Source organism: Rhinolophus sinicus, chromosome 2 (assembly GCF_057876585.1).
Source record: "Rhinolophus sinicus isolate RSI-liver-muscle chromosome 2, RSI-T2T, whole genome shotgun sequence".
NCBI lineage: Eukaryota > Metazoa > Chordata > Mammalia > Chiroptera > Rhinolophidae > Rhinolophus > Rhinolophus sinicus.
The window spans coordinates 121360113-121372948 of NC_142502.1; the positions used below are offsets into that span (position 1 = coordinate 121360113).

At 37.0% G+C, this 12836-nt stretch overlaps 1 protein-coding gene across 2 annotated transcripts in view; it reads right to left on the reverse strand.

Annotated features, from left to right (window-relative positions):
• Nucleotides 1-203: 203 nt before the first annotated feature.
• TMEM182 (transmembrane protein 182) overlaps nt 204-12836 on the reverse strand; it is a 90264-nt gene continuing 77631 nt past the window's right edge. For both annotated transcript variants that reach the window (XM_088795998.1, XM_019753802.3), the window contains exon 5: nt 204-2445. In XM_088795998.1, the coding sequence (XP_088652124.1) occupies nt 2225-2445 (221 nt within the window). In that variant the 3' untranslated portion in view covers nt 204-2224. The remainder of the gene's footprint in view (nt 2446-12836) is intronic.

Below are 12836 nucleotides of genomic sequence, written 5' to 3' on the forward strand. Positions count from 1 at the left end.
ACTTACCTTCCTTCCTCCTGCGAATTGCTGGTAAGTAGATCAGGATATGCATTTGAATTAATGTGATTGATGCATTACAACCACAAAACACTTCCAAAGTGTGGGTCTGTGTAAAAGTGTCACACATATCAGATATTCAGCCAACTGCCTTATGATAAATATATGGTAGCCACGTAGTGCATTAGAAAGTGAGGATAATCATCTGAAATTTATAAATATTCAAACCTTTACTGAAAGCAGCTTGTATGTGAAATTTAAATGACATATAATACACCAGGAAAAGGCTCCATTCCAAAGTTCTACAAAAAGGAATTGTATTTACAGATGACATGAACTAATCAAATACATCTAGCGTCGTCTGGAAAACTTAATGGTGTGCCATAATTTAATATCAGAGTCAATATGCATAACAGAAGCCATAATTATTTTTCTAATAATCAAGCCAAAAGCAAAGAAATAAATGAAGGCAATATAAAAATGAAACAGAAAAAGGCTAAGGAAAGTACCACAAAAATCATTTAGGATATAATGGAAATGGCTTGAGAAACCAGTTACACACCTGAAGCTTAGTTTTTTGTTTTGTTTTTTTGTTTTTCACTACATGCAAGTCCTTAGTGTCCCTAAATACTAAAGGGCCCCTCAGAATTCTGTAGATGCCTCAGACCTTTGCTCTTCCTCCAGAAACCCCTCCCACTGAAGCAAGATTTAATGGAAAGTAAGAGATGTGTAGAGAAGACTCGGGCTATCTCTCCATCACGGCAACAGCTGGATGGACAGCAGCAGTCCCTCTAGCTACAGCATTTTCCAGGCAACCACCCCTAATTTGCCTCTGAGTCCTGCCTTCACCCTCACAGCAGCTGCAGGGTACAATGCTGCCCCTGGAACAAAACTCGCAGCCATGTTGTACTCTGTTCCTTCACTAACACAAACTTCTCCCTGGTGGAGGTTTCCAAAATGCAAATAGGACCTCGGCATCTCAGATGGATTTGATTTCGATCAAAACTGGTGCCAGACAAACATCTTTGATATGCAAAATGTCTGTGCTAGTAAATAATACAGAATTATTCCACCCTTCCTCTCCCCCTGCAAAAAGCAAAAGTTGTCTTACAAGAAGTTAAAGAAAATAGCATGTCTGTAAATGTCAATATACCTGTTGTAAAGATGAAGAAATTGATGGACAATAATTAAGGGAATCAAATGATCAGAAGAACTACAACCCATAAAATCTCAGGAAAAGTTAATATTTCATAGTCTTTAATAAACTAAGGCTATTATCGTCTCATGTGGAAGTATTTTTGTGCATATTAAATGCACATGTCATCAATACATTTCACATGCTGAACATATTAGCAATACAATTTTAAATGGGAATTCTAAATTCTAAAATAAATAGTGTTATGTGTCAAGCTAAGGTTCTTGGTCTTCATATATTTTCAACCATATTAAACATACAATTAACCCACTTTAAGTTCTTAAAAATCCAATCTGCATCCATCATATGTAATTTGGTGCACAGATTTGTTACTTTTAAATATAGCTTAAGGTTTATGTAAGTATGCACAATTAAGTGAATAAAATTAGGTAACCAAGCTACTGTTGGTAAGAAAGTTGGAAAAGTCCACATTCTCGGTTGTTGTGGCCCATTTTAACTGACGAGTTTGCAAGGCTCCTGCTATGAGAACAACTGCTATCTAGTTTTAAATAATGAATAATTTGCTCACAGGAGTCAGTGACTGTGTATGTGGTTATGTATGTGTGCAGAGAAGAAATGGAGTAAATTCTCTGACATTTGTTTCGCGTTCTTAATTATTCTCCAAAGATTTTTTTTTTTTTTTTTTTAAGTAGCAACAGAAGTAAATGCCAAGAAGGAGGCTTCAAATCAAATTTTGATTTGCTCCCGTTGATGGTACTGTGTTATTATAATACCTCTATATGTATTTGCAACCTGCATGAACTCTAACCAGTGCAACGAAAGGGAGCCCACGTTACCTGCTCCCTAAAGAACTAGGTTCTTGATAGCACTTAGATAATATGGAAACATGTTGGTGTCTGGAGAGATTCTAGAACCTTCTTATCAGAGGAAATCACAAGGAAAATGGTTAATTCAAATAGTAACTAAAACATTTCATCAACTAATTCTATGCTAGGATCACTGAAACAAAATGAAAATTAAAAACATGGTGTTTCAAAATCTGTCAAGAAAACACTGGTGGCAACAGTTTAATTAGTGATGTATCTGAATGTGATGTCCAACTACTAGAAACAGTAATCCAGCAAGCAAAGAAAAAAATATCCCCACTGGGGCCACAAAAAATGACCAGCCATACAGAACAGAAGGAGTGAAATCCAAGCAGTCTTTCATTTTCATGTCTTTGTAGCTTTCCATGTCAGCCACAGCCTGGACCCAGATGACATACAGGACCACCACCAGTGAAAACAGGATGCCTGAGAAGGACAAAACAAAAGACCTTTAGCCTTTCTGAAGATGTTTCCCTAAGAACACTTGCCAATCATTTGCCTGACGATACGTCTCTAAAAATAGAGTTCTAGCTAAATCACCTACTTTGTGTCAGAGCCTTTTCATGTATTTTATATGCACACTGTTTATGTTAAATTTTCAAAGTGCTGCGATGAGGGCTATAGAAGCATGAGAAGCACAGCAAGAGCTGACATGTGTTCACTGAGTACTTACTGTGTGCCAGGCACTGTGTGAGCTGCTTGTGAACAGAAAGAGGCAAAGATCCCTGCCTTGTGGAAGTTATTTTAACATTTGTCCCTCTTTACTGATGCCTGGTTTGGGATAAGCACTGTAACACATTTTTTTGTTTTGTTATGTACAATAAACTGGTGAAATAGGTATGATTAATCCCCTGTTTTAAGTATGTGCCAACACAGCTAGTCGATTTTCAGCTCAGGTCTTTCTGACTATTGTTGTATTGTTATAACTCTGCTGCAGTTAAATATGGCCATGGAAATAGAAGCCAAGGTAAGCACCAGACAAGAAAGAAATGAAAATACTGAACTAATGTAAAAGAATATTCATGACTCTTTAAAACGGAAATATATATGCTGAAGATTGATTATAGCATAGAGGAAATACTGACTTGAAAGAATGAGGGAGGGGACTGATAATAAAAGATTCTGTGGAACATAAAACCACAGGTTGGAGTGAAGAAGGGAGGAAGGGAGGGAAGGAAGATAAAAGGGAGGAAAGAAGGTAGAAAGAAAGTGGGGAGGAAAAAAGGAAATTGGGAGGGAAGGAGGAAGAAAGGAAGGAGGGATGGAGGGAGGAAGAAAAATTCTTAACCGCCAACTAGGAGGCAACATCACAATCCATGAACAATTTTGATGTGCCTGTAATCCACCTCTTCAAAAATACTGTTGGAATTAAGAGAGTAGAGAAAATGTTAGTGTTGGACCCTTGACCTTCACAAGCAATATGACAGAGACACTTCATGAATGCTAACACTTGAGAATACCAGTAAGCACATCTTTTCCATGCGTCACTGGAACAACAGAAGGGAGTGGCAGAGCCGCGCTGAGCTGCCAAGTCAGGACAGTCAGACAAGCTGATCCACCAGTGAGAGAGCAAAACGTCCCCCACACAAACCACACAGCCCGAGGGAGTCAAATCTGTCCCAAAGCAAAACACACTCGAGTTCACTTGCTATTTGTCCAAACGTTCAATCCAAACATGTCAAGGATCCATAATATTCTTTGATTTAACAAACTGACCCATCAGATATAAAATCTCCCGTCCAACAAGAGTCTATAGGCTACTCTGTCTGAAAGGGAAACATAACTCTGTGACTAGGGGCAGACTGAGGCACTTTGACAGGTGAGAGTCGCTTTTAAGAGCCTAGCCATCCATCACCCTTCTCAAGTTCACTGTGCTCCTACAATATCTAGGGTGTCCTCTCTCTGGGGCATCAGTTTCATAAACAACCTTAACTAGTAAACACAAAGGAAGAAGGGCTTATACTTTCGCATAATCTCCATGCAAGATGCAGAGCAGTGAGGAACCAGCATAGACGCTTCACTAATAAGAAGCAGCCTTCACACTGTGGTCCGTAATGTAAATGCAAATACTGAAGCACGAATTGAACAATAACCACTGAACAACAACTATATCACAGGGCAATAGTAAAGTCATAGCCGGCGAGCAAACTCCCTACAAGACTGTATCTCAGCCTCTGACAACAATATGGTGATACCATGTGTTGTCTAGCAACTCTGTGCGTTTCAGTACATTTTCTTCAGCAAATATATGAATAGTGTTCTCTGCTAATATATATAATATAGACAGTGTTCTCTGCTTAGCTATTTCCATACTATTTGCCTTGTGCAAACATATTGCAAACTTTTATTATTGTTTGTTGACATGTTTTTTATCTCCCTTGCATCATGTGAATCTCCTGTGTCTTCAGACATTTGTATTAAAAAAAAAAGATAATTGCCTTTGTGAAAAACTAGTAGCCCTCACACATTTTTTCAAAGGCTGCAAAACCCATTTCTGAATTTACAGTATTTAAAAAAATTGTGTCACAGGTAATCATACACATGATTCTTAATACGGAAGAATTAACTTATATTTAAATATTGCTGCTATCTGAAGAGCAATTATATCCTGAAAGCAATGACTAATAGGTGTTTCTATCACTACGGGCTTTACCTTATTTGCTAGTTGAAGATACAGTCCACTTAATTCATATCAGAACAGTTTATGATTATAGCTTACCCATGGAATAAAAGTGTTTCCCTGCTCATTAAACTACCAGTGTTTTATACATGTGTGTGTGCACACAAGCACAGAGACAGAGAGAAGGAAAATGAATTAATAAACATAGGGAAACTATTTATACCGAAGGCCAATGGTTTAGTTGATGTGGCAGCAAGAACTTATGACAGGGTACTGTGCAAGGTATGTGGCCAAGAAAGGAGTCAGGAGAGACTGTTAAGACTCATCAAGTAAATAAATATATTGAAGTTTATTGGAGCCACATTCTTCCCTGCCTGAAAAAGAAGTTACAGATTTGGGAAGGAAGAAAGCCAGAAGAAACTCTATCATGTTTGGAGTTGAATGCATCAGTGTGACTTTATGGTTTTAGACAGATAGAGATAGATAGTAGATAGATAGATGATAGATGGATGATAGCTATAATGGATAATAGATAGATGATAGGTAGGTAGGTAGATAACAGATGATGATGATAGATAGATAGATAGATAGATAGATAGATAGATAGATAGATAGATAAATAGATAGATAGATGATAGATGAATACAGAAGTAAAAGTATGTATTTTAAAATATAGCTGTGTGTATATACCTAGATGTATTTCCCGGTTCTCTTCCCTGTGAGGGTCTGGGATTAACACCACCCAGTAGCATGGAGCCTGTTAAGTTTCCAGATCTTTCTTCTAAGTAACAGGAACCAGGGCATCAAAGAAATAGTTGAATCCAGGCTGGGACAGAAAGTACAAGATGAGTCTGGAATGTCTTCTTATATCAAAACATTAAGATGTACTAAAAAATGATGGAGTGTTTCAGAAGCCAGCATGATGGGGCTTCCCCTAACCAATTCTGAGACAATTTGATTGTCAAACAGATTATGATAGCAGCACATTATATATCATTGAATAAAATAGGAATCCATATGCCCACAGTGATATAAATGAGTGAATAAATAAGTGGGGAGAAAGGAAAGCTTTTTCTTACAGAATGCTAACTTATAAATGTAGAAAGAAGTTGAATTACAAATCACTTGGCAATCACTTAAGTAATAATTCAGGTAAGAAACAGAAATGGATGCTAAAACCAGTGTATGAAATTTAGATGAGAAATAAATATTTATACAGGCTCAAAGTCTCTTCCCACAAAAACACTTAATAATTATGAAGAGGAAAATAGTAACTTTATGCTAAAGAAATGTGCCATATACCACCTTACTCAAGTGACCAAAGTGAACCTCACCAGTGACATGACAAATTGATGTCACTTACCACCTCATGAGTCACAATGAGAAGAACACAGCATCACTCCTATGATACTGCAGCCAAAAATGAAGAGCCTAAATCCAACCATGAGGAAACAGCAGACAAACCAGTTCAGAACACTCTAGAAAATCACAACTCTGTACTCTTCTGAAGAGACAAGGTCACAAGGTTAAGAAAAAGTGTGATAGAAGTTTGTGGCAATGTGTGTTAGAAAGTGCATGAGGGATGAGAAGAGAGCATGTGTGTGCATATACTCAGACAGATACATTTTTTGGGGGGATATTGTGACTACTATGAACAATGTTATTCATTTGGTTTACCTGCCAAGTGAAAAGTCTCTTCTGGGTAAATACTAATATTATGGAAAAATCTTAATTATTGTCCCTCAATATCTCAAGACCATCATTCATAAAGACATAAGCAATAACTGTGTTGAGTAACAAGTGAATTATATTTCAAACCCACCTGCCATAGTGATGTTAGCAGAAATAGCAAATACTGGTAATATTCTAGGTAATAATTTGTTTTTAAATGACGTTATATTTAAATTTGGCCATATATGTCGGAAACTTAATTTACAGCCAATTAATTTTTTTAATACCTAATTTTTGAAGTCCAACAAAAATTCGTAAAATAGCTCCCTGGAGGCATAATCTAAATATGGCCCCAAATCCCATGAAGAGCTGTGATCATTCAAAAACCATGGACAAATAATGAGGTCACGGCAAGAACATGTTGGGGACCTTCTTATCGGCAGGGTGGGGAAGAGCCATTCAGCTTTGTGACTGTACATGGATTTCCTTACAGAGTTGAAAACTTCTCCGTCTAAACATCATGAATTCAATTTGGAAAGAATGTTTTCTGAAACAAAGGTCAAAAATTCAGTCACAAATGCCATTACAATGCAATTGCTAATGACAAACAATATGAAAATGATCATAATATGGAAACAAAAACAGAAGAATTTCTCCAACAAGTCAGACTGAGAAATAACAATTCAATATTTCATAGAAACAAGAATGGAAAAAGAAGGTATACTATAAAGATCTTTTATGCTCTATTAAAAAAAAAAAGGTTTAAAAATGCATTCCTAGGGAAAAGTTAGCCACGGAAATGAAAACTTTCTTCTTCAAGAAAGCAAACTTCAAACCTCTATATTTTTGCACAGAAGTACATGTACCGGTATTAAAAATCAGAAGCTTTTTGGAGTTACTGAAAAACAATACACTTGATCTTTAACTGCTTAGATGTAATAGACCTGTCTTTGAAATATGCTTTAACCAACTGAGTCACAGGCATTTATTGGATAGGAGATCTGACAATTAAATTTGTGAACTTGTTGCAACGATGTTGCTAACCTTTTTTTGATATCAGAGAGATTACTCATTATGAATTTGTACCAACTGGACAAACAGTTAACCAAGTTTACTATTTGGAAGGGTTGAAAAGGCTGCGTGAAAAAGACGACCTGAACTTTTCGCCAACAATTCATGGCTCTTGCATCACGACAATGCACCAGCTCACACGACACTGTCTGGGAGGGAGTTTTTAGCCAGGAAACAAATAGCTGTATTGGAACACCCTCCCTACTCACCTGATCTGGCCCCCAATGACTTCTTTCTTTACTCGAAGATAAAGGAAATATTGAAAGGAAGGCATTTTGATGACATTTAGGACATCAAGGGTAATATGATGACAGCTCTGATGGCCATTCCAGAAAAAGAGTTCCAAAATTGCTTTGAAGGGTGGACTAGGCGCAGGTGTCGGTGCATAACTTCCCAAGGGGGGTACTTCAAAGGTGACCATAGTGATATTTAGCAATGACATATGTAGCACTTTTTCTAGAATGAGTTCGCGAACTTAATTGCCTGACCTTGTACTTGGGATGGAATTATAAATTCAAAAGGCCTCTTTTGGTCACGTTTCCACAAAAACTCAGTAGCAACTCATTTCAGTTTTCAGTGGGTGTAGGAAAGGCGATAGAATTCCACAGCCCAAAAAATGCATTATGAAGGAAGTTAAAGTGAATAGCAAATTAGAAAACTTGTCTTTTCTGTATTTGGAGGACACATACATTCTAGAGATAAGGCAATATTCAGCATGGGCGTCGACATAGAACCAGAAAGGCAACTTCATAAAATTTTAGGGATGATAGCATCGGCTTACTCATTGCATCTATTTTCAGAGGACAGTAGTTAATTGTCTACTACAAGGTCAAAAGTTTTCGGAGTAACTCAACCTGAAACCTGATAGCAGGTATAACACACTAGGCATCCTACAACAGGAAAAATATTCCAAGGAGGTTAGTAAACTAGGTTACTTTTCCAGGTGGAGTTCCCTGTAAGGTGGGGGATAGTTCATGCTAACTATAGAAATAGAGACAAAACCTGGAGTGTGGGTCAGAGTGCTAAGGACAGCAGCAGCACTAAAGGAATGGTAAGCCTGGATCCAACACGCCCAAAGAAAGAACAGAAAGGAAACTTGAGAAGCTATGTATTTACTATTATTTTCTCAAAGGAAATATAGCAACTCACCAAGGAATACATTGAAAACAATGCCTTCCCCAGATCTGCACAGGAACAATACACAGCATAATGAACCACATCCCCACAGGGGCTTTTGCAAAAGATACATAAATAGTCTTCATATAAACATTGCTTAAATTAGACCACACAGGACTAATATTTACAGGTATTATATTAAGCTCCAACAGTTTGAAGTGTCCTCTAATGGGTAGAATGTGTTCAGGTTTATTGTTGCTCTTTCTCATTCTTTTAACTGAGATATAATTTACATAGAGCTGAATATGGGTTTGCAGTGAATGGTTTGATGACTTTTGACCATTGTAAACATCAGTGTAGCCACAACCCATGAAAAATAGAAGGTATTTATCCCCGTCACTCCAGAGACATTCTTCATGCTTCTTCACTTCCCCCACCCAAAGCCTCTATCACTAAGCAGAGTTTCACCCTTAGAACTGCATAGAAATGAAATCACAAGAGTATGCAGTCTTTTGTCCCTGGCTGTTTTCACTCAGCAAGATGACTGAGAATCCACCCACGGTGTTGCCTGTGCTAGCGGTTCACTCCTGTCTGTGGCTGAGCAAGTAGCTCATTGCATGAATGGGCCACAATTTGTTCACCTACTTATCTATTGGTGAACTTTTGGGCTCTTTCTAGGTTTTGGCTATTAGGAATTAAACTACTATGAATCTTTTGGCATGTGATGTTCTAACTCAAACATGGAGTCTTGAAATGATGGATACATTTCCTCAGACAAATGGCTTTGAAAAAACTGGCAATAAAATCTTTTTACAAAACATGGGTCTTATATCAAATTGGTAAAATAGTGGTGGGCTTACTGAAACTATGACTGACCTGAAGCACACTTGATCAAGCCTACCCCCCACACCCTAGCAGACCTACTACCCTCTACTAAGAACAGTTTCTTTTTTAAATAACTGCCTCACATTATCTTTCTCAAACACTGATTTGTCAATAAAACTTTCATTATAATAGTGCTCACGGAGTGACTCAACTATCCAAGTGCCTAGAGCACAGGGATTTTTTTGTGACTGGTTGTTTTCAGTTCCTTAATTCTTTAACTTACATTATGTATTATTTGAAATATATAAAATATGACACGTAAACGGATTTTATGAATTCTCATTAAAAAATGAACCTCTGTCAACTGGTCCCCAACCGAGGAACCAGACCACCACCCTTGAACCGTTTTTTCCTGGAAGTCCATTGGAAAAAGAACTGCCCATCACATATTCAGGAAGTACCCATAGCCTTTATTTAGGGGATACAATTTAGACTCTTTCTGAGAACGGGCAAGGGATTTGACCTCTTGGGATGGAATCATAGTGTCCCCTCAAGATATGGATGACGACGGAGTCCTTTAGGATTATTTGATCTGAGCCCTCTATTCATACAAGGCTCTGGATAATGTCTGCAAACTAAGTCATATATGGGGTGATTCCCCTTAAGTATGCATTTTAAAAGCATAGAACATTAATGCTTTAAATGCAAACACTTAAAATGCCACAATATTTACAAACATGTTTTAACGTATATTAACTTTTAATATACTAGGAATCTTAAAAATTGCAGGTTTGAGGTCTTTCTCAACTTCTAAGGTGCCCTATGTGTCATGCTGAAGGAGGAAACATGGGCATTAGCGTAGGACAAATCTATGCCAGAGGCTAAAATGTATACTTATTTTTCTAAATATTATATTGGGGGAAGGAAAATTTGCCAATTCTACATTTTCTGAAGAGTAATACTTGTCCTTATATAGTAATATACTTTCAAGTGGTCTTATATTGTTTAGTTCAATAAGAAACTAGTTTTTCTACCAACGATATAACCACTGTTTGATACATGCTATTAATTTTCATGTTATCACAGAGCGCAATAACATCCATCTTAATGAAACTTGATTTATAATAATCACGCTTACAGTTCACTTCCTGGTGGGTTGTTACATATCTGTTCACATCCCCATATAAAACTTCTATATTATAATCTTTAATATTAACATAAGTCTTTAGTATAACCATACAATGAGGTTTTTTCAATTGTATTAATTTTGTGGATAGATAATTATGGTTAATTTTGTTTTTAAAATTGTTTCTTAACTTTTCTGAGTAATAAATGGTGAACCCCAACCCCCCACACACCAAAAAAGTTAGTTTTTCTGAAAAAATAAATTAGAAGTGCTTAAAAACAATTTAAATTGTGTTTTTGGAATACTTATTTCTTCTTTAAATTAATATGCTATTGCTTTTTCTTATAATTAAATTATTCTCATTTTTACATCTCATATTTCAGAAACTGTAAAACTACTAATGCACAAGGGTCACCCATACGATTCTCGACTTATCTCCAGTCTTCATTTTCTCAGACTTGCTTTCCACTGATTTTTCTCCAATTTTCTGAGATAACCTGAATAGTTTACATAGTTATAAATTTCACAACTGTGCATTTTCATCACATCTATCTGATTCCCAAATATTCATTGCTGCCCACACTTCATCATATTACTTTCCAAATACATGAATTGCCTCTTCTCTTTCATTAAGTCAATTGAACTTATATAATGGCCATTGGATTTCTCAAATAATTATCACTTTCTTAGATTGGCATAATAATTTTACGCAATATATGCAATACTCTATTCTCTTCAGAAACAGTTACTGAGAGAATGATCATGAGGGTTTACCCACCTCTACAAGGAATTGGGGATTTAATCTATAAAGCAGAGTTTCACTTAACGCCAAGGAAGTGTTACAACAACTGAGTTTCAGGAAGTGGGTGAAGAAAATAGGCATGGATTCTGACTGCCCTGGTTCTGGGTTTACTCTCTAGAAAGCTTGACACTTTGTTAGGTGAATAACCTTGAGCAAGTTTTTTACTTCCCTGTCCCAGTCTTTTCATTAGTAAAATAGAGAGATAAGGCAAATGCCTACCACAGAAAGCAATCATGAGGAATTAATGGAACTTATAAAGATGCCTGGAGCCTGGCAAGCATATAATCAGCACTGGCTAGTTCTATTATTATTATTATTATTATTATTATTATTATTATTATTTATTATTATTATTAATTATTTTCAGCTTTGGCATGTAATCCTGCTGCTAGTGGCTAACAAATATTACTTTAACCGCATTTACTCATGTCTTACTGGAATTGTCCACCAGGTGGCACCAATCACCACGCAGTCCTGTTACTGAACAGTTTGGAAAAAGTAACATCAGGTGAATCCAGACTTGTGCTTACTCATGTTAAGGACATTTTCTCCTTCAAGTGTCCAGTTAAGCAAACCACAAAGGAGGTACACATTCTTTCTAGGACTCAGCTTATGTGGCTCTGATCATTCAGATGAATCTGTTTCTTTGTGCTTCTCTTTCTGCACAAGACAGTATAAAGAAAAAAAAAGTCCTCAGAAAATGCGTACAAAACTTAGTGAAGAAACCAATACGCTTTAGCCATTCACTGATAGTTATTTCTGAGCAGAAGGACTATGTGGGGGGAGCGTGTGGAATGAAACAGAATATTTATACAGACATGAAATCCCTTACAGTGCTGAGTAAATAGATATTAATGACACACATACTTTGGAAAAGGGGAATGAAGCAAATGGAAATGCATTGGGCCTTTCCACCATGACAAATCTAATCCCAAACCGGAGACCTTATTTATAGGCCAGAAAGAATCTTGTCACCTTACACATCTGAGAACTAATAATATGGCATGTGAGTAAAAGCAATCATTTGCAAGGCATGTCATTCTAGTTGTCAGAAGAACAGAACAGACACATGTTTTTAAAGGTAGTGGGGAATATTTATTTAAGTTTGAAGTTCATGTTTTTCTAGAAAAGTACCACCAAAGCAATTACTGAACGGGCCTCTCACCCTCTAGATTTGTCAAGGCCGGAGCCAACCATAACCCAGAATGTTTGTGATAAAGACACATACGCCAAGCCGAGGGTGGGGTGGAGAATCATGGCAAGGCAACACTTCTCTCCAGAGAAATCTCTCCGGGTCTCCTTTCTCCTCTTCAAGCTCTCCCTCCCTTCCACAGCTTTCATCTGGCTGAGATACTGGACACTTAGATTTGAAATGTCCCTTTTGAGTTCTTCCTCTGGGGACCTGGGTCCTCATTTTAGTGTCATACATCTACCATATTGGTGCTCCATTCAAAACCAAGTCAGGACAAGTCTGATTCTAGCAGCCTATTACACACATTTCTGATAAGCCATGTGGGGAAAAATAAACTTGCAAAGAAGTATCTGAGAAAGAAAAGTCATAAGGCTTTAAAATATTTCTGGAAATA